Genomic DNA, 25115 nt, shown 5'->3' with positions numbered 1-25115 from the left:
TGAGGTAGCTGGTAAGGCAAAAGAATGGGTATAAAAGGCCAGAAGCAGAGGAGCTGAAAGTTCAGAAAAGAGCGCACCCAGGAATGCAGATGGCTATAGAGATGGGAATGGATTGGTGGTTTATGTAAACTTGTGGAAATAAGTTTTTAAAATGTTTGTCTAGCATTTAATGGTTTGGCCAAATTAGTGTGTGGAAAAAATAAAGAAATACTTCAACAAAATAAAAATAGAATTACTTCGGATATCTGGCACAGAAACAGGCCATTCAGCCCAACCAGTCCACGCCAGTGTTTATGCTCCACTCAAGTGTTCTCCTGTTATGACACAGCCATTAGTAAAGGTTGAGTTGTTTAAATCCCAGAGGGAAACTTGAACAACTGTCATAACCTATAATTTCAAATGGTATGTTTGAGATGCAGCTCTGGATTCAAAAATGAAACCACCAAGCCTCAAGAGGTTTTTTATATAAACTAATTTAAACATTTATTAATTTAACAAGAAATTAAACACATATACATGTCTACAAATTACTGCCATAATAACTTTTTTTTTAAATCTCCAAATTAATCACTCCCAGGTAAGTCTTCATCAAGGCTACAATACCCCATAGACTTTAAACAGACACCAGGCAAAGCAAATTTAACCTTACAAATTCAACAATTTTGTTCCTTTGCAGACAGTTGTTGGCTTACAGGCTGCTTAGGTCTTACATGCCTCTGACCTGCACATACAAAACTCTTTTCTGTTTATACCTAGCCTTCCCTTTGAATGTAAATTCTCATGGTATCCCTAGGTCTTTGAACTGCACTTCTTCTAACAATAAAACCCCTTTCATAGCACCAGTTTTATTAGCAATATAAATACATTGCTTGGCGTCTCCTAGCTACGTGTAAGATTTTACTCCCTTTTGAATGGTTTATTCAACAAATGCAAATGAACTCTTTACCTTCTAGCCTTCCATTTATCGAAGTAACATCTCAAGCTACTATACATCAAATCACCCAGACTATTTGGCTTTAATCCAATTAAGTCGCGCACACACCCACAGTCACAGACCCTACTACAAGTCCAATTTAAAAATAATTTCTAATAACATTATATACATTAATATCTTCATGACACTCCCATTTTTCCTCATCTAAATCTACTATTGTAATTCTTTATTCCCTCCTCCTTCATGTGCTTGTCTAGCTTCCCATTGAATGCAATTATATCATTCGCCTCAATCGTTCCTTGTGGTAGCGAGTTCGATATTCTCGCCACTTTTTGGATGAAGAAGTTTTGTCCGTATTCCCTATTGGGTTTCTTGGTGACTATCTTATAACAATGGCCACTACTTTTGCTTTTCTCCACAAGAGGAAACGTTGGCCCAGATCTTCCAGTCTCCAGAAGGCCATACCCCGGAGGTAACCCAGAAGATGCACTGGGGGACCCCTCAGAAGTTCCAATGCAAGGACTCCACAGGCAATCCCTGCAGAGTTCCATCTTCCGATGGGCAATTCCCCTGCACCTGGAACCCTCCAAAACTGAGTTAAGAGTCAGATACTTTGGATGGTTCCGACTCACTTAGCAGAATACTTAGCCAGGAAAGGTTAGAAGTTAGAAGCTCCTGGGTAACCGTACTACTGACTCTCCCCAACTCCCCACTGGACGCCCTGACTAACCCCTCCACTCTCCCCGATGACTCCCAACTCCCGACTATTCATCTGATCACCCAACTACTCTCCCACCTCCTGACTACACCCCCGACCACCTGACTAACCCCAACTCCCTCATCCACCTGCCATCCTACCCCCTCAACCTTACACACTCACCTATCTATAGCTTGTCAAAGTTTGTTTGGGACATTTAATCTTACCTATATGGCAGCTAGTGCTGTAAAAAGGGGGCATGGCTTGGTTTCCCCCATCGCTCTTACACTTCAAGGGAAAGACTTCAGGAGCACATACACTCCACGTTTCTCAGGAGGCCCAGCAAGAAATGTGGTGCTCCAGGCAAAGTAAGTAAATAGGAGTGGAGTGGCAATCCAACAGTGATTGCCATTCCTGGAAAGATTCAGTCCATTCTGCTTGTATCCACTGTATGGAAATCTTTCATAATTTTAAAGACCTCTAATAGGTCACTCCTCAGCCTTTTTTTTCAAGAGAAAACAAACCCAGCAAGTCAGTCCCTTCCTGGTATCATCCTTGTAATCTCATCTGCACCGTCTCCAGTACCTCGATATCTTTTTTATAATATGGTGACCAGAACTGCATACAGTATTCTTAAGTGTGGTCTAACCAATATTTGATACAGGCTCAGAATAACTTCCCAACTTTTCAATACTGTCCCTCTAGAAATAATGTCCAGTGTTTGGTTTGATTTTTTTTTAATGGCCTTGCTAACCTGGAGCACAACATTTAGTGATTGGTATCTTTGTACTCTGAGATCCCTTTGTTCCTCTACACCAACTAGACTTGCACCTTCCAAGTAATAAGTGACATTCCTATTTGCTCCTACCAAGACATGTTGACCATGATGTGGTTGACCATGTCAAAGGCTGCCAAGTGGTTGAGTGGCAGAGATAATACACTACAGTTACAGAGGATGTCATTTATGACTTTAATTGGACCAACTTTTTGTTTCCTGCCTAACCACTGACACAAAACTGCCCAGTGTGGTATGATTGCCATCATTCATGTTGGTACCAACGACGTTGATAGAACTAGAAAGGAGGTTCTTCTGAAAGAATTTGAACAGTTAGGAGCTAAATTAGAAAGCAGAACCTCCAAGGTAATAATCTCGAGATTACTACCTGAGCCACAGGAAAACTGGCATAGGGTAAATAAAGTCAAGAAGTTAAATGTGTGGCTCAAACATTGATGGGGGAGTAATGGGTTTCAGTTCATGAGGCATTGGCACTAGTACTGGGGTAGAAGGGAGATGTTCAGGTGGGACGGGCTTCACTTGAACCTTGCTGGAACCACTGTCCTGGCGAATCAAATAACTAGGGCTTTGGAAAGGGCTTTAAACTAAATAAGGGGGGAAGGGGAGGATTCTGGACAGGGGATATGTAGGCTAACAAATCAAAAGGATATGGCAACATTGCAGGGCAGCTATTTAGGTATTGATACCCAGAGTGTGACAGGAAGGGACAGAGTGTACAAACATTTAAAAAAAAGCAGCAAATAGGGTCAAAAGGGGGGAAAAAATGGTGAAAAGGCAAAATTAATGGATCTTAAATGCACATAGTATTCGGAACAAAATAAATGAATTAACGGCACAGATAGAGGTTAATGGGTATGATCTTATAACCATTATGGAAACGTGGTTACAAGGAGATCAAAGCTGGAAACTAAATATTTGGGGGTATGTGACTTTTTGAAAGGACAGGCAGGAAGGAAAGGGTGGTGGGTTAACTTTGTTAGTACGAGATGGAATAAGTACGATAGCAAAGAATAATCTAGGTTCGGAAGATGTAGAATCCACATGTGTGGAGATAAGAAATAATAAGGGGAAGAAGACCTCATCGGAGTAGTATATAGGCCCCCTAATAGTAGCTATACTGTAGGACAGAGAATAAATCGGGAGATAATGAAGGCATGTAAAAAAGGCAGTGCATTAACCATGGGTGACTTTAATCTTCATGTAGATTGGGAAAATCAAATTGGCAGAGATCACAACGAGCAAGAATTCATAAAGTATGGTCGGGACCAATTCCTAGGACAATATCTTGTGGATCCAACCAGGGATCAGGCTGTTTTGGATCTGGTAATGTGTAATGAGGCAAATTTAATAAATGATCTCAAAGTAAAAGATCCCATAGGAAACAGTGACCATAATGTGGTAGAATTTAGCATTCAGTTTGCAAATGAGAAACTTGGGTCAGAATCAACTGTGCTAAACTTAAATAAGGGTAATTACAAAGGAATGAGGGCAGAGTAGGCTGGAGTGGACTGGGAGAGGAGATTAACAGAAAAGACAGTTGATGAACAATGGCAGACGTTTAAGAAGATAGTTCATGACTCACAACAAAGATATATCCCAGTAAGAAAGAAGGATTCTAGGATGGGGATAAACCAACCATGGTTAAACCAAATAAGTTAAGCATAGTATCAAATTGAAAAGAAAAACATACAATGTGGCAAAGATTAGTGGTAAGGCAGAGGATTGGGAAAGTTTTAAAAACCAAAAAAAATTGACCAAAAAAAACAAAGAGGAAGAAAAAAACTTTGAGGGTAAACTAGCAAGTAATATATAAATGGACAGTAAGAGCTTCTTTAAATATATAAAAAGGCAGAGAGAGGCCAAAGTGAGCATAGACCCCTTAGAGAATGAGGCTGGGGAAACAATTATGGGGAACCAGTAAATGGAAGAGGAGTTGAATAAATACTTTGCATCAGTCTTCACGGCAGAAGACACTAATGGCATTCCAAAAATACTAAATAATCAAGGGAGTAAAGAGGGGGGAGGAGATAAATACAATAACTATCACTAGAGAAAAAGTACTAGGGAAACTAATGGGACTAAAGGTCAATAGGACCCTTGTACCTGATGGGTTGTATCCTAGGATATTAAAGGAAGTAACTACACACATAGCAGATGCACTGGCAGTAATCTTGCAAGAATCCTTAGATTCTGGAAAAGTTCCAGAAAATTGGAAACCTGCCAATGTAACATCCTTATCCAAAAAAGGAGGGTGACAAAAAACAGGTAGCTATAGACTAGTTAGCTTAACATCCATCATTGGGAAAATGTTGGACTATTATAAAGGATGTAGTAGTTTAGCATTAGAAATGATGATGTAATCAAGCAGGGTCAGCATGGCTTCATGAAGGGGAAATCATGCCTGATCAATTTATTAGAATTCTTTGAGGAGCTAACAAACAATAGATAAAGGGGAACCAGCAGATGTAATATATTTGGATTTCCAAAAGGCGTTCGATAAGGTACTGCACATAAGTCAACTTAATAAGAGCCCATGGTGTTGGGGGTAGTATATTAGCATGGATAGAGGGTTGGCTAACTAATGGAAGATAAAGAGTTAGGATAAGAGGGGCATTTTCAGGATGGCAACCTATAACTAGTGGAGTGCCACAGGGATCAATGCTGGGGCCACAATTATTTACAATATGACTAAGCATATTAGACAATATGACAATACAATAATGACTTAGATGAGGGAAATTAAAGTACTATCACCAAGTTTTCGGATGATACAAAAATAGGTGGGAAAGTAAGTGGTGAGGATCTCACAAGAGTCTACGGAGGGATATGGACAGATTAAGTGAATGGGTAAAAACTTGGCAAATGCTCTCCTTCATTGGCAGAGGTATAGAATATAAAAGTAAGGATATAATGTTGGAATTGTATAAAATACTGGTGAGGCCACAACTGGAGTATTGTGTGCAGTTCTGGTCACCACATTACAGGAAGGACGTAATAGCTCTGGAGAGAGTGCAGAGGAGGTTTACAAGAATGTTGCCAAGGTTAGAAAAGTGTAGCTACAAGGAGAGATTAGATAGGTTGGGGTTATTTTCCTTAGAACAAAGAAGGCTGAGAGGTGACTTGATTGAGGTGTACAAAATTATGAAGTGCTATAAGCTGCAGGGCTATGGGCCGGGTGCAGGAAGGTGGGATTAGAAAGGGCATCTGGGTGTCTTTGGTCTGGCATGGGCAAGATGGGCTGAATGGCTTCCTCCTGTGCTGTAACTTTTCTATGGTTCTATGGAATGTAAGATTATGCATTTTGGCAGGAAGAATGGAGGAGCTGAATATTATTTAAATGGAGAAAGACTGCAGAAAGTTGCAGCACAGAGGGATTTGGGAGTCCTCGTGCATAAATCCCAAAAAGCTAACATACAAGTTCAGCAGGTAATAGGGAAGGCAAATGGAATGTTGGCCTTTATTTCAAAGGGAAGGGAGTGTAAAAGTAGGGAGGTCTTGCTAAAACTATACAAGGCACTAGTTAGACCACAACTAGAATACTGTGAACAGTTTTGGACCTCTTATCTAAGCAAAGGTATACTGGCATTGGAGGCAGTCCAGAGAAGATTCACGAGGTTGATCCCGGATATGGAGGGATTTTGTTATGAGGAGAGGTTGAGTAGGTTGGGCCTGTACTTCTCTTGAGTTTAGAAGAATGAGAGACAACCTTATTCTTAGGGGGTTTGGCAGGGTAGATGCTGAGAGGTTGTTTTCCCCTGTGGGAGAGTCTAGGACCATAGGGCATAATCTCAAAGTAATGGGTCGCCCATTTAAGACAAGAGATGAGGGGGATTTCTTCTCTCAGAGGGTAGTGAATCTGTGGAATTCTTTACCACAGAAGGCTGTAGAGGCTGGGTCATTAACTATATTCAAGGCTGAGATAGACAGCTTTTTAATCAGTAAGGGAATCAAAGGTTATGGGGAGAAAGTGGGGTTGAGGATTATCAGGTCAGCCATAATATCATAGAATGGTGAAGCAGACTCACTGGGCCAAATGACCTACTTCTGCTCCTACATCTAATGGTCTTATGGCAAATTGATGCTAACTCTAAACTACTGCTGTACACCAAAAACCTTGGTAAAAGAAACATATTGGTAAAACTCTTAAAGCATGTTGAACGGTCAGTCTTCGTAACTGGGAATTGAGAGTGAGGAACAGTAGTTTTTAAAGAAATGCGATGAAGATCAGCCTTTGTTTCAATGCATTCGTAGTTTAAAATACAAATGCATTGAAACAAAGGCTGATCTTTATCCCAAAAGTCTCTACCATCAGGATTGACATTTTTTGTTGTTGGGAGTAATGTTATCTTTTAATGTGGAGTATCTGCTTATAAAGTGATTGCATTGTAAACTGTAGATGTTAGTTAATAAACCAGAGTAACATCTAACCTGCGATACGGCAGAGCAAATCCATTGTTCATCCAGTTAACTTTGTTATATTCCTTTTCTCTTATAAAAAATAGATGAATAATCTTAAACCATTGCAGATTTATCATGTTTTTCTTCAATCGTAATGTTCCAGTCATTTGTATGAAATGTCTTTTTTCTGAATGTTTATCTCCTTCATTGGAAGAACTTATCATTCAGCTGCCTCTTAACACTGTGTTATATTGCTCTTCACTGACCAGCTTCAGATGATTACATTTAAGAATTATTACACCGCTTTCTTAACCATACGTCTTCAACGACGAGTGACTGCAGGGTCTGACAGGAGGCTGTTGAAATGGAAGACCTGCATCCGGAACAAGTGTCTGATGCCCAACCCCCACACTGAGAATGGATCACAGTATTACTTTTCCATCTATAGAGATCAGGTCAGATTCGTCAGTAAATTAGTTTGATTTAACAGACTGAATATTCTTATTATTTCACACTAAATCTTTGATACTTAAGCTACTCCACATCAGAGGCTGGACAAATCCAGAATTGGTTGCTGGTTCAATTTAGCCTAATCTCCTGTTATTATCGGCTATTGCACCAATGTGATATTTTTCAGTTTCCCAGATTAGCCTTCTTTCTTGCATCTCTGAATGATCTTGCCAATTTTATGCCAAATTATGGGCAGTGACTACGCATCCACTAGGAATTAGTTTGAGATTACCTTAACAATTTCACTTGAACCTTTTAACAGTGAGACAATGAAGTAAATTAGGGACAGACCCTAAGGAGTTGCATGGGATAAATCAGAAGCTAAGACCCAGCAATCCTAACTTTCCCTGTTTTTGGTGCCTTTGGATAGGTTTGCAAGCTGGTTCTTCTGACAGTTATGTTACATTCACGTTTACCAACTGAATGCATTTGGATTGGACAACTTATTTTTGGACCCCTGTCCGTTCCACTAATGTAAAAGCAGTGAGACAGTGAACATGCACTGAGCAAATAAAAAGAATCCATTAAAATTAAACAACTGATGTTGTTTTAACACAACCAGATCACATCTGTTGTTGGATGTCATGTGCTGGAAAGTGTCCACAGCAACATGATTGAAATCAAGGCTTCAGTATGAAACAGCAGCTGCCACAATCCTCGAGAAAGATTTTTGGTATCATGGCTCAGGACAAAACATTGGAGTTAGTATCTGAATAGAGAGTTCCAAAGATCACACTGGGACGGTGGTAACTAGTATTGGTCACTACCTGTAAAAGGATCCAAGGGAATAGAAAGACCATCTATAATGCTACAAAGATTATATTCTAGAGTCTAGAAGCTCAGAGCCTGATTTGTTTTCATTAGTATTGAAATTCTGGAGATAACATCATTCAACTACTTAATATGTGAATAACCTGCCAAATGGGAAAAACATGAAACCATATCTTACATCTGAAATAAAAATCTGAATCTCTTTTTAGTTTTACATTTTTTGAGAATTTCAAACCCATCAGTGTGAGGGATGGAACATCTGATTTGCCCAGTGTTATTTTAAGCACTTAGGGGAGAGTCATAATATGAGGCAGATGTAAACTGAAGCTTCTTTCTATTAGTTCAATAACGTGTATTAACCTCAGTTTCAGAACACCAGTTTAATATTAACTTCTGCTACATCAGCTATTCTTGTGGTCCTGCAGTGAGATTACCAGTTTAATACCAAATTTGCAAAGATTACCTTTTGTTTGTATGCTAGCAATTATGGATGCAGATAGAATTCATAGTTTAAAGACTGAATGTTTATGTTGGATTTTTGTACTTTAATCTGGTTGATCTCAGAATACTGTGCTGTATGTATATTGATAAATCATTTCCTGAAATCCTTGATATCATACTGAATCATACAATGGTTTTGGGACAGAAAGAGGCCATTCAGCCTGTCATTTCTGTGCCAGCCTTCTGCAAAAGCAACTCATCTAATCCCACTCCCTCGCCTTTTCCCCTTGGCCCTGCGATTTTTTGTAATAATTATCCAATTCCCTTTCGAAAGCACAATTGAACCTGCCTCCACCACGTTCTCAGGTAGTGCATTCCAGATTCTAACCACTCATAGTATAAAAAGGTTTTTCCTCAGGTTCTTTTGCTAATTACCTTCAATCAGTGTCCTCTAGTTACATTTCTCCATATCTACTCTGTCTAGACCCTTCATCATTTTTAACACCTCTGTTAAATCTCCTCTTAATCTTCTCTTCTCTAAGGAGAAAAATACCAGCTTTATCAATCCGTCCACATAAGTTCTTCCCCTGGAACCATTCTCATGAATCTTTACTGCACTCTCTCTAATCCCTTCACAACTTCCCTGAAGCAGTGAGACAGAACCGGGCACAATATCTGGTTGAGACCAAACCAGTATTTTATACAGGTACAATATATAATAACTTATTTGCTTTTGTACAATATGTTCCTATTTAAAAAGCCCATGATCCCATCTGCTTTATTAGCCACTTTCTCAACCTGCCCTGCCACTTTCAATGATTCGTGCAAATATACCTCAGATCCCTCTGCTCCTGCATCACCTTTAGAATTTTACCCCTTATTTTATATTGCCCCTTTTTGTTCCTCCTTCCAAAATGTGTTCCTTCACAATTCTCTGCATTAAATTTCACCTGCCACTTGTCTGCCCATTCCATTAAGTTATGTCCTTTTGAAGTTTATCACTATCCTCCTCAGTTCACAATAATTCCAAGTTTTGTATCATCCGCAAATTTTGAACTTGTGCCCTGTACACCCAAGTCTAGGTAATAATATATATCAAGGAAAACAGGGGTGCTAATATCACCCTTTGGGATCCTCACTATGTACCTTCCTACAGTCTATAAAACAACCGTTCACCACTCCTCTCTACTTTCCATCACATAGCCACTTTCATATTAATGCTGTTATTGTCCCCTTTATTCCATGGGCTGTAACTTTGCTGATAAGCCTGTTATGCAACACTTTATCCATTAATATTTGAAAGTCCATGTACACCACACCAATCACATACCCTCACCAACCCTCAGTGTTATCTCATCAAAAAACTCAAGAAAGTTAGTTAAATACAATTTGCCCTTAATGCTGGCTTTCCTTACTTAGTCCACAACTACTCAAGTGATTATTAATTTTGCCCCAAATTGTCATTTCTAAAAGTTTTTCCATAATTGAGTAAACTGACTGGCCTGTAATTGCTGGGCTTATCCTTGCACCCTTTTTTGAACAATAGTGTAACATTTGCAGTTCTCCAATCCTCTGGGTATCATCCCTGTACCTAAGGAGAATTGGAAATTATGACTAATACCTCTGCAATTTCCACCCTTACGTCTGGCAATGCCTTTGGATTCATTTCATCCGGTCCTGGTGATTTATCAATTAACGATAGCCAGCTTATCTGATACCTCTGCTGTAGAAACAGCCCCTTTTCTATTGGCAACTAGAAACCAGTCAGCGCGGATTTGTTAAGTATGATTTCTATACTCCCTGGATACATTTTAAAACAACAGTGCACATTTGAATTAATAAATATTCAGTTCTTTTTGAAGTCACAAGCACTAACTATCTTGTTGGGATTGGTAACTTCCCCAATAGCTGAGAAAATCAACATAGGCCATGACAACAAATTATTTATGTACAAGTAAGGACATGAAACGACAAGTTGCTTCATTGAAGCTATCCCATCCCGGCACGTTGTAACTTACACACACCATCAATCCCCACCAGCTTTCCTGCAATCACTCTCCTGTTCTATGAGGGAGAAGGAGCGGGTATCCCAGTTGCTTAGCCTGTCAATTGTCAAAAGGTATGATTCCTCTAATGATGAGCTGCTTGGTGGTTTTTTTTTGTTGTCAGAGGCATGGGATCAAAACGCCTCTTGCCTCCAGCTCTTGAAGTTTGCTGCTAACTTTGGAGCTTCTATTGGCAGCAAATGGACAATATAATGCACTGCTAATGTTTCCAGCATTATTACTCTGTAGTAAGACAGTGAGATTTTGTCAGGCGCTTGTATACAAGTTGTTAAGTTGGCTGACGATGTATATTGGGCTTTAACCATAGATGCTGTTTGAACCAGATGAGGTAACGACAGTGCGCCTGATCCTGCGGCAGCCATCTCCAGTTTGGCTGAACTTTACAATAGAAGACATCAAAATGTATGAGTGTGACCACGATAAAGATGTAAGTATCAGTACTGAGCATCTCTTTTATTACAGCCACCCTGAAAGTTTTTAAAACATGTCTTTGGAACAACACAGAACATGAATAACATGAAACATGTTAACATGAAAATTGGAGCCATTCTAAATAGGGATTCATGACAAATGGCAAAAGATAAATAGAATTTCTGCAGTTTGATCCCAAGAGTTGCTTTCTCACACCTTAACACATTCCAGCAAGCTAAGGGAGAACATTCCCACACCTCAGAGTCAAGAGAACGAGCAGATATCATTTCGTGCCATGGATTCCTTCATCAAGGTCGAACACAGCTATAGAATCCCCACTAAAAGAAAACATTTTAGGATGTCTATGAATTATTTCATCATGCACCAATCAACAGCTTAATAATGTAAATTCCACCTTGGGTGCGCAGTTGAGAATTTAAACCAGCTTGGGAGAGCAATGGGGGGAGGTGGTGACATAGTGGTGTTGTCACTGGACTAGCAATCCAGAGGCCCAGACTAATGCTCTGGGAACACAGATTCAAATCCCACCATAGCACCGGTGGAATATAAATTCAATTAATAAATCTGGAATTAAAAGCTAGTCTCAGTAATCATGGCCATGAAAATCCATCTGGTTCACTGATGTCCTTTAAGGAATCTAAATCTGCTGTCTGATCTTCATGTGATTCCAGACCCACAGCAATGTGGTTGACTCTTAAATGTCCTCTGAAATGGCTTAGCAAGCCACTCAGTTGTATCAAACTGCTACAAAGCCTAAAAGGAATGAAACAAGATGGATCACCTGGCATCTACCTAGGCACCAGGAATAATAATGGCACAACCAGCCCTATCAACCCTACAAAGTCCTCCTTTTTAACATCTGGGGACTTGTGCCAGTCCAACAACAGGACAGACCCACCAGAGATGACAGCACAGTGGTATACAGTCAGGAGGGAGTTGCCCTGGGAGTTCTCAACAGCTGATGAATCAGTACTCCTTCATGTTGAACGCCAATTGGAAGAAGCACTGAAGGAGGCAAGGATACAGAATATGCTCTTGGTGGGGGACTTTAGTGTCCATCACTAAAACTGCCTCAGTAGCACCACTGTTAACCAAACTGGCTGAGTCCTAAAGGACAAAGCTACTAGCCTGGGTCAACAGCAGGTGGTGAGGGAACCAACAAGAGGGAACACCTACTTGACCTCGTCATCACCAATCAACCTGTCGCAGATACATCTGTCCATGACAGTATCAGTAGGCATGAGCACTGTTTACAGAATCCAAACTGGTTGGTGAAGTCAAAGCCCCATGATCCAGAGCTTTTCTTTTCTGAGAGAGTTCAGTGACTTTGTTCAGTCTTGTACCTCCCCTCCCACACCCAGTGTTCCAGCTATCCCCTGTTTATATGTGATCAAAGTACTTAATTAAACAAAGCCTTCACCCTGTGTATCTTAACAATATAATTAACATACTATTAACAACCACCACACAATCCTTTAGAAGACAAAGTCTCGTCTTCACATTGAGGATACCCTCCATTGTGTTGTGTGACACTACCACCTTGCTATCTGGGGTAGATTTCAAACAGATCTAGCAACTCAAAACTGGGCATCCATGAGGTGTTGTGGGCCATCAGCAGCAAAATTGAATGCAACACAATCTGTAACCTCATAGCCCAGTATATCCCCCACTCTACTGTTACCATCAAGCTGGGGAATCAACCCTTGTTCAATGAAGAGTGCAGGAGGGAATGCCAGAAGCAGCACCAGGCATACCTGAAAATGAGGTGTCAACCGGGTGAAGCTGCAAAACAGGACTACTTGCATGCTGAACAGTGGAAGCAGCATCCAAGAGACGGGGCTAAGCAATGCCACAACCAACTGATCAAATCTAGACTCTGCAGTCCTGCCACATCCAGTCGTGAATGTTGGTGGACAATTAAACAAATTAACTGGAGGAGGAGGCACACAAATGTTCTCATCCTCAATGATGGGGAAGCCCAGCACATCATACCAAAGACAAAGTTGAAGCATTTTCATCCAGAATTGCCGAGTAGATGATCCATTTTAGCCTCCTCCTGAGGTCCCCAGCATCACAGATGTCAGTGTTCAGCCAGTGTGATTCACTCTACATGACATCAAGAGATGGCTGAAGGTACTGGATACTATGGGCCCGAACAACATTCTGGCGATAGTACTGAAGACTTGTGCTCCAGAACTAGCCGTGCCTCTTGCCAAGTTGCTCTGCTACAGCTGCAACATTGGCATTGACCCGGCAATGTGGAAAATTGCCCAGGTATGTCCTGTTCACAAAAAGCAGGACAAAACCAACCCAACCAATTACCACCCCATTAGTCTACTCTCAATCATCAGCAAAGTGATGGAAGATGTCGTCAACAGTGCAGTCAAGACCATGAGATGTAGGAGCAGAAGTGGACCATTTGGCCCATCGAGTCTGCTCATCCATTCAATGAGATCATGGCTGATCTGATAATCCTCAACTCTACTTTCCTGCCTTTTCCCCATAACCCTTACTGATTAAAAATCTATCTATCTCTGCCTTGAATATACTTAACAACCCAGCTTCTACAGCCCTCTGCAGTAAAGAATTCCTCAGATTAACCACCCTCTGAGAGAAGAAATTCCTCCTCATCTCTCTTTTAAATGGGTGACCCCTTACTCTGAGTTTATGCCCTCTGGCCCTGGACTCTCCCACAAGGGAAAACAAGTTCTCAGCATCTACCTTGTCAAGCCCCCTAAGAATCTTATATGTTTCAATAAGCTCATCTCTTATTCTTCGAAACTCCAATGAGCACAGGCCAACCTATTCAACCTCTCCTCATATCAAAATCCCTCCATACTCGGGATCAGCCTAGTGAACCTTTTCTGGACTGCCGCCAATGCTAGTATACCTTTTCTTAGATAAGAGGACTAAAACGTTTCATAGTATTCTAGGTGTGGTCTAACTAATGCCTTGTATAGCTTTAGCAAGACTTCCCTACTTTTATATTCCATTCCCTTTGACATAAAGGCCAACATTCCATTTGCCTTCCCTATTACCTGCTGAAGTTGTATGTTAGCTTTTTTGGATTCATGCACAAGGACTCCCAAATCCCTCTGTGCTGCAGCTTTCTGCAGTCTTTCTCTATTTAAATAATATTCATATTCATCTCTATTCTTACGGGCAAATGCATAACCTCACATTTTCCCACGTTATATTCCACCTGCCATTTTTTTGCCTTCCCACCTGTTTTTGTATCATCCGCAAATTTGGCGATAGTACAATCACTTCCCTCATCTAAGTCAACAATATATATTATAGATAATTGTGGCCCCAGCACCGATCTCTGTGGCACTCTACTAGTTACAGGTTACCATCCTGTAAATGCCACCCCTTATCCTAACTCTCTGTCTTCTGTTAGTTAGCCAACCCTCTCTCATGCTAAATATACTACCCCCGACACCATGGGTTCTTAACTTATTAAGTAGCTTTACATGCCGTACCTTATTGAATACCTTTTGGAAATCCAAAGATATTACATCTACTGGTTCCCCTTTGTCTATCCTGCTAGTTACCTCCTCAAAAAATTCTAATAAATTTGTCAGGCATGATTTCCCCTTCATGAAACCGTGTTGACTCTGCTTGATTAGATTATGTAATTCTCAATGTTCTGCTATTATATCCTTTATAGTAGACTCTAACATTTTCCCAATAACAAATGTTAAGCTAACTGGCCTATAGTTAGCTGTTTTTTGTCAAGTGGCTCAATTTGGGTTCCAGCAGGGTCACTCAGCTCCTGACCTCATTACAGCCTTGGTTCAAATATGGACAAAAGAGCTGAACTCCAGAGGTGAGGTGAAAGTGACTGCTCTTGACAAGTAAATAACATTCACACTGCACTAGTACCAGGCAATGACCATCTCCAACAAGAGAGAATCCAACCATCACCCTTTGACATTCAATGGCATTAGCATTGCTAAATCCTCCACTATCGACATCCTGATGTTACCATCAGCCAAAAACTGAGCTGGACCAGCCATATGAATACTGTGGCTACAAGAGCAGGTCAGAGGCTGGGAATTCTGTGGAAGGTAACTCACCTCCTGACTCCCCAAAGCCTGTCCACCATCTACAAGGTACAGGTGTGATGGAATACACTCCACTTGCCTGGAGGAATGCAGCTCCAACAACACTGAAGAAACTTGACACCATCCAGGACAAAGCAGCCCGCTTGAATGGCATCACATCCACAAACATTCATCCCCTCCACAGTGGCAACAGTGTGTACCATCTACAAGAAGCATCACAGGAACTCCTTCGACAGCACCTTCCAAACCCCCAACCACTACCATCTAGAAAGACAAGGGCAGCAGATGCATGGGAACACCACCACCTGGAAGTTCCCCTCCTAGCCTCTCACCGTCCTGACTTGGAAATATATTGGCGTTCCTTCACTGTCACCGGGTCAAAATCCTGGAACTCCCTCACTAACAGCATTGTGGGTGTACATACACCAAGTGGACTGCAGTGATTCAAGAAGACAGCTCACCACTACCTTCTCAAGGGCTGTTAGGGATGGGCAATAAATGCTGGCCTAACCAGTGACCCCCACATCCCATGAATGAATTAAAAAAGCCACACTGCCATGCATATAGAAAATACTGGAAATGCAAAACTAGCATCTGAAATGATAAAAGCGAAACTGGCTCGGGTTTTGTGTGGAGACTTTCCTCAGAACTGGATAAAGGAATACATGATAATCCCTTCTTAGCACTGAGAAAAATCATGAGGAAGTGGAATATATCAAATAAAAAGCTCAAGTCGAATATGTAAATACTATTATAGAGAGACACGTAGAAGGTTTAACAGAATCATGTTAGTCGATTTACAAAGCTGAGAAGGTACCTGATAGAGTCAAGTTATGAAAAAAACAAAAAGACAAAAGATGAGATAAACAGTTCCAAAATGAAAGAGAATGAAGTGAAATATGAACAGAAAAATGGGAGAAATAGCTTTAGTCTGATGTTGCTCATGTTTCAACTAGAGGATTGTGAATTACTGAGAAGAAAGGTGGGATACAGGCTAAGCTTCCTGATTGTAGCATTGCCAGGGCTATTTCCTGCAGTACAATGCAAAACCTAGGCTAATGTTCCTGAAGCTTGGTTGTGGGTTAGTTGGATCAGTGGCAAAAACTTAATCAAAAATGTTGGAGTGAGAATGGGAGGAAGCAGACCAAATGGAGAACCTTTTGGTCTCCCCAATATGTAGTAGCTGACTGCAGTACCTGCAGCATACTAACAGGCTGTGTGGTTCATGTTACCTTGCACAGCAGTTTGTTAAATATAAACTTGATTTTTCCCACAATTCCAATATGGCCTGTAACTAGTATATTTACAATTAATTAGAGGTTGGAAATACAAAATCTGATAAAAGAAATTTGATGAATACAATCTATAAACATGTTTAAATTACAGAAGTCTGTAATATGTCAATTTACCCTTTCTAAGAACTGATAGGACCATTCAAAAAATAAGATCTCTAATTTTTAAAGCTAATGTCCTGTTTCTTGATGTGATAACTTCAATCTAGTCAGCGTGTTAAACGTTCTGTACCAATACATTGTATAATGTGCCTGCCGTCAATTAGAGAGCTCCACAAACTGAAACAAATTGATTTCTTAATTTGCTATTTCTGCTGCAGTTGTGATTTTTCAGACAGTTATATTACATTCACATTTACTAACCATCTGTATTTGATTTGACAACTTTTTTTTGAACCCCTAACCATGCCACTCATGTAGAAGCAGTAGGACAGTCAACATCCACTGACCGAATAAAAGGACTCCATTAAAATTAAACAACTGATAATCAAGTTTACAAACTAGGGTTAAAAAATAGGAGACCCAAAGGTGAGTTTTGACAGGGGGTGAGTGGGTGGGTAGGTAAAGGTGAATAGATTGACACTTGTTTGGGTAGTAAGACCACAAAAAAAGCAAATCAAGCACTCTGGTTTATTTCTGGAGGAGTAGATTTGAAAAGTAGAGGAGTTATGCAAAACTTTTACTAGACCACATTTGAAGTACTGTGTACAGTCCTGGTCACCATGTTATAAAAAGAAGGATGCAAAAGAGATTTATAATGGTGATACCAGAAATGTGAGGTTATATTTATATTTTGACTTCTGAGGAGAATGGTTCGGTCTAGGGCACTACCCTGAGGAACTCCTACAGCGATGTCCTGGACTGAGATGATTGACTTCCAATAACCTTGACCATCTTCCTTTGTGCTAGATATGACTCCAACCAATGGAAAATTTTCCCTCTGATTTCCACTGACTTAGGTTTTGCTGGGGCTCCTTGATGCAACTCTATATAGTTAGGAGGTTGGATAGTGTCCTCTGCAGCAATGAACGAGAATCCCAAAGGATATGTTACTTGCTCGGTGCCAGCGATAGCCCATTTTGGCTGGAGAGGAATTTGGAAAGGGAGGGGTGAATCCACTTGTTGTGGTCCATGTTGGAATAATTGGCAAGTGGGAATAGGGAGGAGGTCCTGCTGAAAGAGTACCTGGGAGTTAGGACCTCAAGAGTAATAACCTCTAGATTATTGCCCCACCTATGTGAAAATTGGCATTGGTGCAGACTGATTAGGAGAATTAACATGTGGCTGAAGGTACGGGCAAAGGGGGGTGACCTTTAGTGGGACACTGGTACCAGTTCTGGGACAGGAAGGAACTGTACTGATGGGATACAGTCCAACTGAACTGGGATGGACCCATGTCCGAGCAGAAAGGATAAATAAAGAAGTGGCAAAGGCTTTAAACTAGTAAGAGGGGAGAGTAATCTATAAGAACCATCAGCAGCTAAAATGTAAACAAAACAGGCAAGAGAACACAGGATAGAATAAATAAGGGAGGACATTTGATGGTAAGAGAATAAGTAAAATTATAGAACGGGAGCCAAAAAAGATGGTTAAACATAAAGTGAGAGGTAATCGTGTTAAAAATTAGTCTTCTCTTTGTCTGGCGGAGGGAACAGTTATAGTTCGATGTCGAGGTTAACAGTCCATTCACCAGCTTCAACTGATGTAATGCGAATGGTTGTGATGGCACCAGGAATGAATCTTTCAGGGCAGGAGTTCAGTATATGGATGATGGTCTGAGTTGGATGACCACGGTCACAACTTGAACTGTTCCTCATATTCCACTTGTGGAGCAGGTAGCTGCATCTCCCCTGGCCCATCCTCATGTGGTTGAGGATTGTCCAGATTTTCTGTGGAAGGTTGGAACCAGGGACTTCACCACTCGGGTCAATTACAGGGTTATGGTTGGTGATGTTTGCGGTCAACCAAGAAGTGTGCCATCAAGAGTTGGGGCTGTCATCGGGGTAGGATGTGGAGTATATTTCAGTAGGGAGTGTATTCCAGTGGGAGTGCTTTGTTGGCTGTCAGCTGATGGTATTCTTTAAGGAAGATGTTTTCCCCGCGAATATCAGGTTGAATACGTGCTTGCACAAGAAACCACTTGCACTGCGTTAGTCTTGATGTTACAAAAATATCCTGGAAGCAGATACCTATCATGTTTGTGTGGTGGCTGCTGAGCCAGGTTAAGCAACAATGTTCTTCTGTTGGATAGACCATGGCGATTGAATCAGTACGTAGTGTATTAGCTCTGCTGCTCCAGCTGGTATTCACCAGTTTCCATCTGAGATTCACTCCCATGTTGACCTTGCCTCCGATGTTCTGGAGGTGTTGCCATTAGGCCAGCGTGCGATCAAGAGTGTTGGCGAGTGGCTGGCCACAGAACTGGACATGAAGTTCTACCCTGGCCTTTGAGTTGTTCAGGTGGAAGGCTGAAACGACAGCCTTGGCAGCATTAGGTCAAAGTCTCCATTTTCTGAAGTAAGATTCCAGAGAATATAGATCTTTAGTGAGTCTTTTCTCAATGTCCTGGAGTTCCTTAGCCTGGAAAACCAGGGTCAAGTCGTCAGTTTATGCGAAGAGCTTGACTTTGTGAGATTGAAGTCACAGGTATGTATACTGAAGAGAATCAGTGCAAGGACAGATCCCTGTGGGAGTCCATTGTTGGTTTTGAATGGGCAGCTGGTTTGATCGCCAAGTTGTACATGGAACTGTTGTTTGCTGATCATGGAAGAGATAGTAGAAGCATTAATACTCATATTTAATAATTTGTTAGGAAAGGTACAGTGCCAGTGAACTGCAATGTAATTCTGATATTTAAGAAGGGGAATAGGATATGTCCAGGGAATTATATACCAGTCAGCTTAACATCAGTGAAAGGAAAAATAATGGAATCTTACCTAACAGCACTGTGCATGTAGCCTCACCAATTGGACTGCAGCGATTCAAGAAGACAGCTTGCCGCCATCTTCTCAAGAGCAATTAGGATGGACAACAAATGCTGGCCTTGCCAGCGACGTCCATACCCCATGAAAGTATTAAAAAAGGAGAGAATAAAAGAACACCTAAAAATGAGAAATATAATAATGAACAGTCAGCATAGATTTCAAAAGGGAAAACCTTGCTTGACCAATCTTATTGAATTTTTTGAAGAGGTAATAGGGAGAATCGTTATGCATTAGCTGTAATTTCATCTGGATTTTTAAAAGACCTTTGATAAAGCACCCCATAATGAATAAGGTTAGAGAATATGGAGTCACTGGACATGTGGCAGAATGGCTTATTTGCTGGCTTCAGGATAGAAAGCAGAGAGTGGGAGTAAAGGGAGTTATTTGGAATGGCAGAAGGAAGGAAGTGGTGTTCCACAAGGATCAGTGCTGAGACCACTGTTGTTCACAATTCACAATGACAATTTGGATTTTGTTATCAAAAATACAATTTTTAGATTAGCAGATGACACCAAATTGAGGGAGTAGTCAATACTGAGGGGTGGGGAGTGTGGGGGGGGTTTGAGTGGTGTGGTGGTATTGTGGTTGTTGGAGGTCAATCATCTCAGCTCCAGGACATCACTGCAGGAGTTCCTCAGGTTAATGTCCTAGGCCCAACCATTTCCAGCTGCTTCATCAATGGCCTTCCTTCCATTATAATAAGGTCAGAAGTGGAGATATTCGCTGATGATTGCACAATGTTCAGCACCATTTGCGACTCCTCAGATACTGAAGCAGTCCACATCCAAATGCAGCAAAATCTGGACAATATCCAGGCTTGTGCTGACAAGTGGCAAGTAACATTCGCACCACACAACTGCAAGGCAATGACCATCTCCAACAAGAGAAAATCTAACCATCGCCCCTTGAAATTCAATGACATTACCATCGCTGAATCCCTCACTATCAACATCTGGGGGGTTACCACTGACCAGAAACTGAACTGGACTAGCCATATAAATACAGTGGCTACAAGAGCAGGTCAGAGACTGGGAATACTGCGGCGAGTAATTCACCTGCTGACTCCCCAGAGCCTGTCCACCAACTGCGAGGTACAATCATAAGTGTAATGGAATACTCTCAACTTGCCTGGATGAGTGCAGATCCAACAGCACTCAAGAAGCTTGACACCATCCACGCCAAAGCAGCCCACTTGATGGGCACCCCCACCACCTAGAAGTTCCCTCCAACCCACTCACCATTCTGACTTGGAAATATATCGCCGCTCCTTCACTGTCGCTGGGTCAAAATCCTGGAACTCCCAATAATTGACATATGATGTTGCACAGAGATAAGTGTGAGGCAGTACATGTTTGTAGGAAGAATAAGGAGGTCACTTATTACTAGGAAGGTGCAAGTCTAACTGGTGTAGAGGAAGCCAGGGATCTCTGAGAACAAATACAGCAATCAATAAAAGTTGCACCACAGGTTAGCAAGGCCATAAAACAGAACAAAGTAACCATTAGGCTTTATTTCTAGAAGAATAGAATTGAAAAGTAGGAAAGTTATGCAAAACCTGTATTGAACCTTGGTTAGATCACATTTAGAGAATTGCTTTTAATTCTGGTTGCCATATCATGGAAAGGATTTTTTTATTTTATTTATTATTTCATGGGATTTGGGTGTTGCTGGCAAGGCCAGCATTTGCTGCCTCTCTCTAATTGCCTACGAACTGAGTGGTTTGCTATGTCAGCCACATTGCTATGGGTCTGGAGTTACATGTAGCATAAGGATGGCAGGTTTTCTCCCCTGAAGGGCATTAGTGAACCAGATTTTTTTTACAACAAGCAATGATAGTTGGCATGGTCACCAGTAACTTTATATTCCAGATTTATTAATTCAATTCAAATTCCACTGGCTGCTATAGCAGGACTTGAACCTATGTCCCCAGGGCATTAGCCTGGGCCTCTCGATTACTAATCCAATGACATTACCACCATCTCCTTTGTGAGGCAGTGGGGAGGGTGCAGAGAAGATTTTACAAGAATGATACCAAAAATGTGTGGGTATAATTATCAGAAAAGGATTGACAGGCTGGATTTTTTTTCTCCTGAAAAAGGGTGATCTAACAGATCAAAATTATGAAAGGTTTTGAAAGAGTTGATGCAGAGAGAATAATTCCTATTGTGGGGAAGAGTATAGTAAGCAAGAAAGTCAACAGAACATTCATAAGAAACCTCTTTACCCAAAGAGTACCTGGATGAATGCAGCTCCAACAACCCTTAGGAAGCTCCACACCAGGACAAAGCAGTTCACTTGATCGGCACCCCATCCCCATCAATGGTTTGGTTGAGTGGGTGGAGAAATGGCAAATGAAATTCAATCTGGAGAAGTGTGAGGTAACGCATTTTGGGAGGGCAAACGCCGATCCTCCTCCCACTCCACTGATCAGTGCTTTGGGCTTCTGGGAGGACTCGGGTAGGTTTAGGTTTTCCTCCAACATTAAGGACTGAGTGGTCCCTGTGTTCTGGAGAAGTACAATGGAATTGCTCACATTTTAGGACAGGTAGGGGGACACAGTTCCTGAAAGGACAAAACTCCAGAAACTCTCTGGGAGTTTGTCCAAATCAGACACACATCGTGCCATGCCTTCCAAAGGTTAAGTTTCTGTAGTGAGAGTCTCTGCCTGCTCTGCTGCAGTACCCATTGGGGCATCCTTTGGGGGACTACTCATATTAGACCTACTGGCTTCCCTCACAATCTCCAGGACTCAGGTCTGGAATGGCCTATTTTATTGAAATGAGATCATAACGGTTTCGGGAGGTTCTCCTTTCTGGCTGCAGAAAGGCTTCTCGCACCCTCCTTTGTGTTTTCTTTTCTGGGTGGAGCGAGGCCTTTCCTATCTAGATCACCCTGCTTATCTTTCCACTGTTCATGCTGAAGAAGGTGGGGGAGGAAAATCATTCCTACTTCTAATCATTTTCAGTGATCCTTTCTGTAAGTATGTGTGGTTGCATCTTTGATGAGAACAGATTCAGCTTGGCTGTGATGCTGGCCAGTGTCATAAATTCTGCTGACTGGTCATTGTCAAGGTACAGAGATGAAGATGCTCACCTGGGTGAGAATACAGGACTACCTGAGCCTGTGAAACTGTACCCGAAGGATTTGTAATCCATGTGTAAGAGAAAAGAGAATAACATTGGGAGCACAGGTAACAATGGGATCAAAATGAAGATGACCAACACGCTTAATTGAAATCTTTTTAATTCTTTTTCTTGCATTTTATGTGTACTTTTATTTTATTGGGTTAATATTCTTCAACCAGTTTAAGCAATTATAATTGTAATATTGATTATTTCAGTGATACTTGCAAAAACCAAAAACAGCAATGGTCCTGGGAGTTTCCTCAGATTAGTCACAAATTAAGAGTTAAAGTTGTGCATCTTAACTAAATAGATTTAGTATTTCATTATTAACAGGTTGTTATGTAATTATTTCTATTTTACAGAAGGTACAGGGACCATGGCTTTCTCAGCTCACTCCTCTAGAGCGACCTTTAAACTTAAGCGACGTGAGTATGATGCAGATTTTTACAGCTTGAAATTCAATGACTCCATAAAGCTTCGGAAAGAGCAAAGAGTCAGTGCTTAACACTCTAACCTGCTTCTCCTCTATTCAGATGTCCTTGAATCCCTGCTGTTTATTTCTTTCACTTGCAGTTTTTGTTTTTATGTCAGACTCCTTCTTTTATTTTTGATTTCCAAGATTCCCCAAACGTATTTATCTGGTTTCTCTGTTATCTCTAATTCAGGAGTTCTCAAACGTTTTTGGTTGAAGGACCCCTTTTCAAATGGATTAATAATCATTGACTTCCATATAAATTATAATATATAATATTTATAATGTGCAAGTGCTGCACGTAAATAATGTTTTAATAATGTTTTTAAGAAAACACTTATTTTCTTATCAGTATCAGTGAGTATCAGGGCTTCTTACTGCAAAGTCCATCTATCCTTGTGTCATGAAAGTATAATAATTTTCATAATAGTTTTCTAGTTTATTGTAAAGTAAGTTTATGGGGGTAAATAATTAGGTCTTTCTGTGTACATGATTTAATGTTAGATTTTGTAGCCAAGCAGACTGCAAGTTGAAGTTATCAAAAGAAATAAGGTGTCTTTAATATGCTGATAAGTGAACATGGTTGGGATCTTAGCATGTGTTAGGGGAAAATTAAAAATGCTAAAAGAGAACACTGTAAGAATTTACTGAAAAACCCTAAAATCTCTAGGCAGACATGGCTGCTAAACATATTAAGAGTTGAAGATTACCAGATGAACATTGCACAGACTTGAGAGTCAGACTGGAAGACACAAATTAGATTAGGTGTACTCCCCTCTCACGTAGGGAAGGGGCAGATGATTTTAGCTTAGATATGGGAAGACATACAATGGGCAAAGAGGGGGCTTTGATGAAACACAAACAGTCCTGAGTTGTGAGGACCAAGGTCTTTGCATACGTGTTTTAATTTTGATTGGATAATATAATTATGTATACATCCTTTAGAATAATTGGTTAACAAAATCACATGTTTATGTACTCAATGCTTAAGAGCGGTGTGTCGGTTACAGATTGAATGTATTCAAATGTACTCAAATGTATTATTATAAGTAAAAGTACAAAAGTAATGAAATGTAATCAATCTGGGAGCTGGGTCTTCATTCTTAGGAATGATTGCGGCTCCCTTGCATAAGCTTGAATAAAACCGGTTAAAGGAAGCCTGAGACTCTGTGGCCATTGTGTAATCAGGGATTGTAATTTCTCCTCTTCAACTGGCCTATGTGGTAGTTGCTGGATTGGAGGGAGTACCGTCTTCAGCATGTAAGGTATAAAGAGAATTTGCATTTTTAGATTGATGAAGGGGGATTTGATTTTCAAAGGGATCTCAGTCTGTCTACAAATAGCCAGACAAGCAAGCCAAGGAGTGTGTATCTTTTTCTCAAGGACTACTGACAATATATAGTGGCAACATGAAAACATTTATATTATGAGAAAGGTAAAGTTCCAAAGAGAAATGGAAACAATGGATTTTACATATTCAAAAGGGAGAAACATGTATAAAAGAGAATGAGGCTATGTACCGCAAGGCTATGTTAAGACCATATGAGGCTATGTCACCACGTACTGCCCTGCTCAGATGATAAATCAGCGCTCCTTCATGTTGAAAATTATTTGGAGGAAGCACTGAGGGTGGCAAGGGCGCAGAATGTACCCTGGGTAGGAGACGTCAATGTCCATCACCAAAAGTGGCTCGGCACCATGACTGACCGAGCTGGCCGAGTCCTAAGGACATAGCTGCTAGACTGGGTCTGTGCAGGTGGAGAGGGAACCATCAAGAGAGAAAAACACACTTGACCTCACCCTCACCAGCCTGCCTGCCGCAGATGCATCTGTCCATGACAGTATCGGTAGGAGTGACCACCACACAGTCGTTGTGGAGATGAAGTCGCGCCTTCACATCGTGTTGTGTGACACTACCACCGTGCTAAATGGGATAGATCTCGAACAGACCTAGCAACTCAAGACTGGGTATCCATGAGGCACTGTGGGCCATCAGCAGCAGCAGCAGAATTGTACTCAAACACAATCTATAACCTCATTGGCCGGCATATACCCCACTCTAGTAATTATCACCAAGCCAGGGGATCAACCCTGGTTCAATGAAGAGTGCAGGAGGGCATGTCAGGAGTA

The 25115-nt window shown here is 41.0% G+C and overlaps 1 protein-coding gene across 2 annotated transcripts in view; it reads left to right on the top strand.

Annotated features, from left to right (window-relative positions):
• LOC121280279 (nicolin-1-like) overlaps positions 1–25115 on the top strand; it is a 46089-nt gene that overhangs the window by 4541 nt on the left and 16433 nt on the right. For both annotated transcript variants that reach the window (XM_041192098.1, XM_041192100.1), the window contains exons 3-5: positions 7095–7280; positions 10921–11040; positions 22876–22938. In XM_041192098.1, coding sequence (XP_041048032.1) covers positions 7095–7280; positions 10921–11040; positions 22876–22938 — 369 coding nt within the window. The remainder of the gene's footprint in view (positions 1–7094; positions 7281–10920; positions 11041–22875; positions 22939–25115) is intronic.

This window comes from Carcharodon carcharias, chromosome 7, assembly GCF_017639515.1.
Source record: "Carcharodon carcharias isolate sCarCar2 chromosome 7, sCarCar2.pri, whole genome shotgun sequence".
Taxonomy (NCBI): Eukaryota; Metazoa; Chordata; class Chondrichthyes; order Lamniformes; family Lamnidae; genus Carcharodon; species Carcharodon carcharias.
Note: the sequence above shows the minus strand (reverse complement) of the source record. Positions and strands in the feature narration are given on the sequence as shown.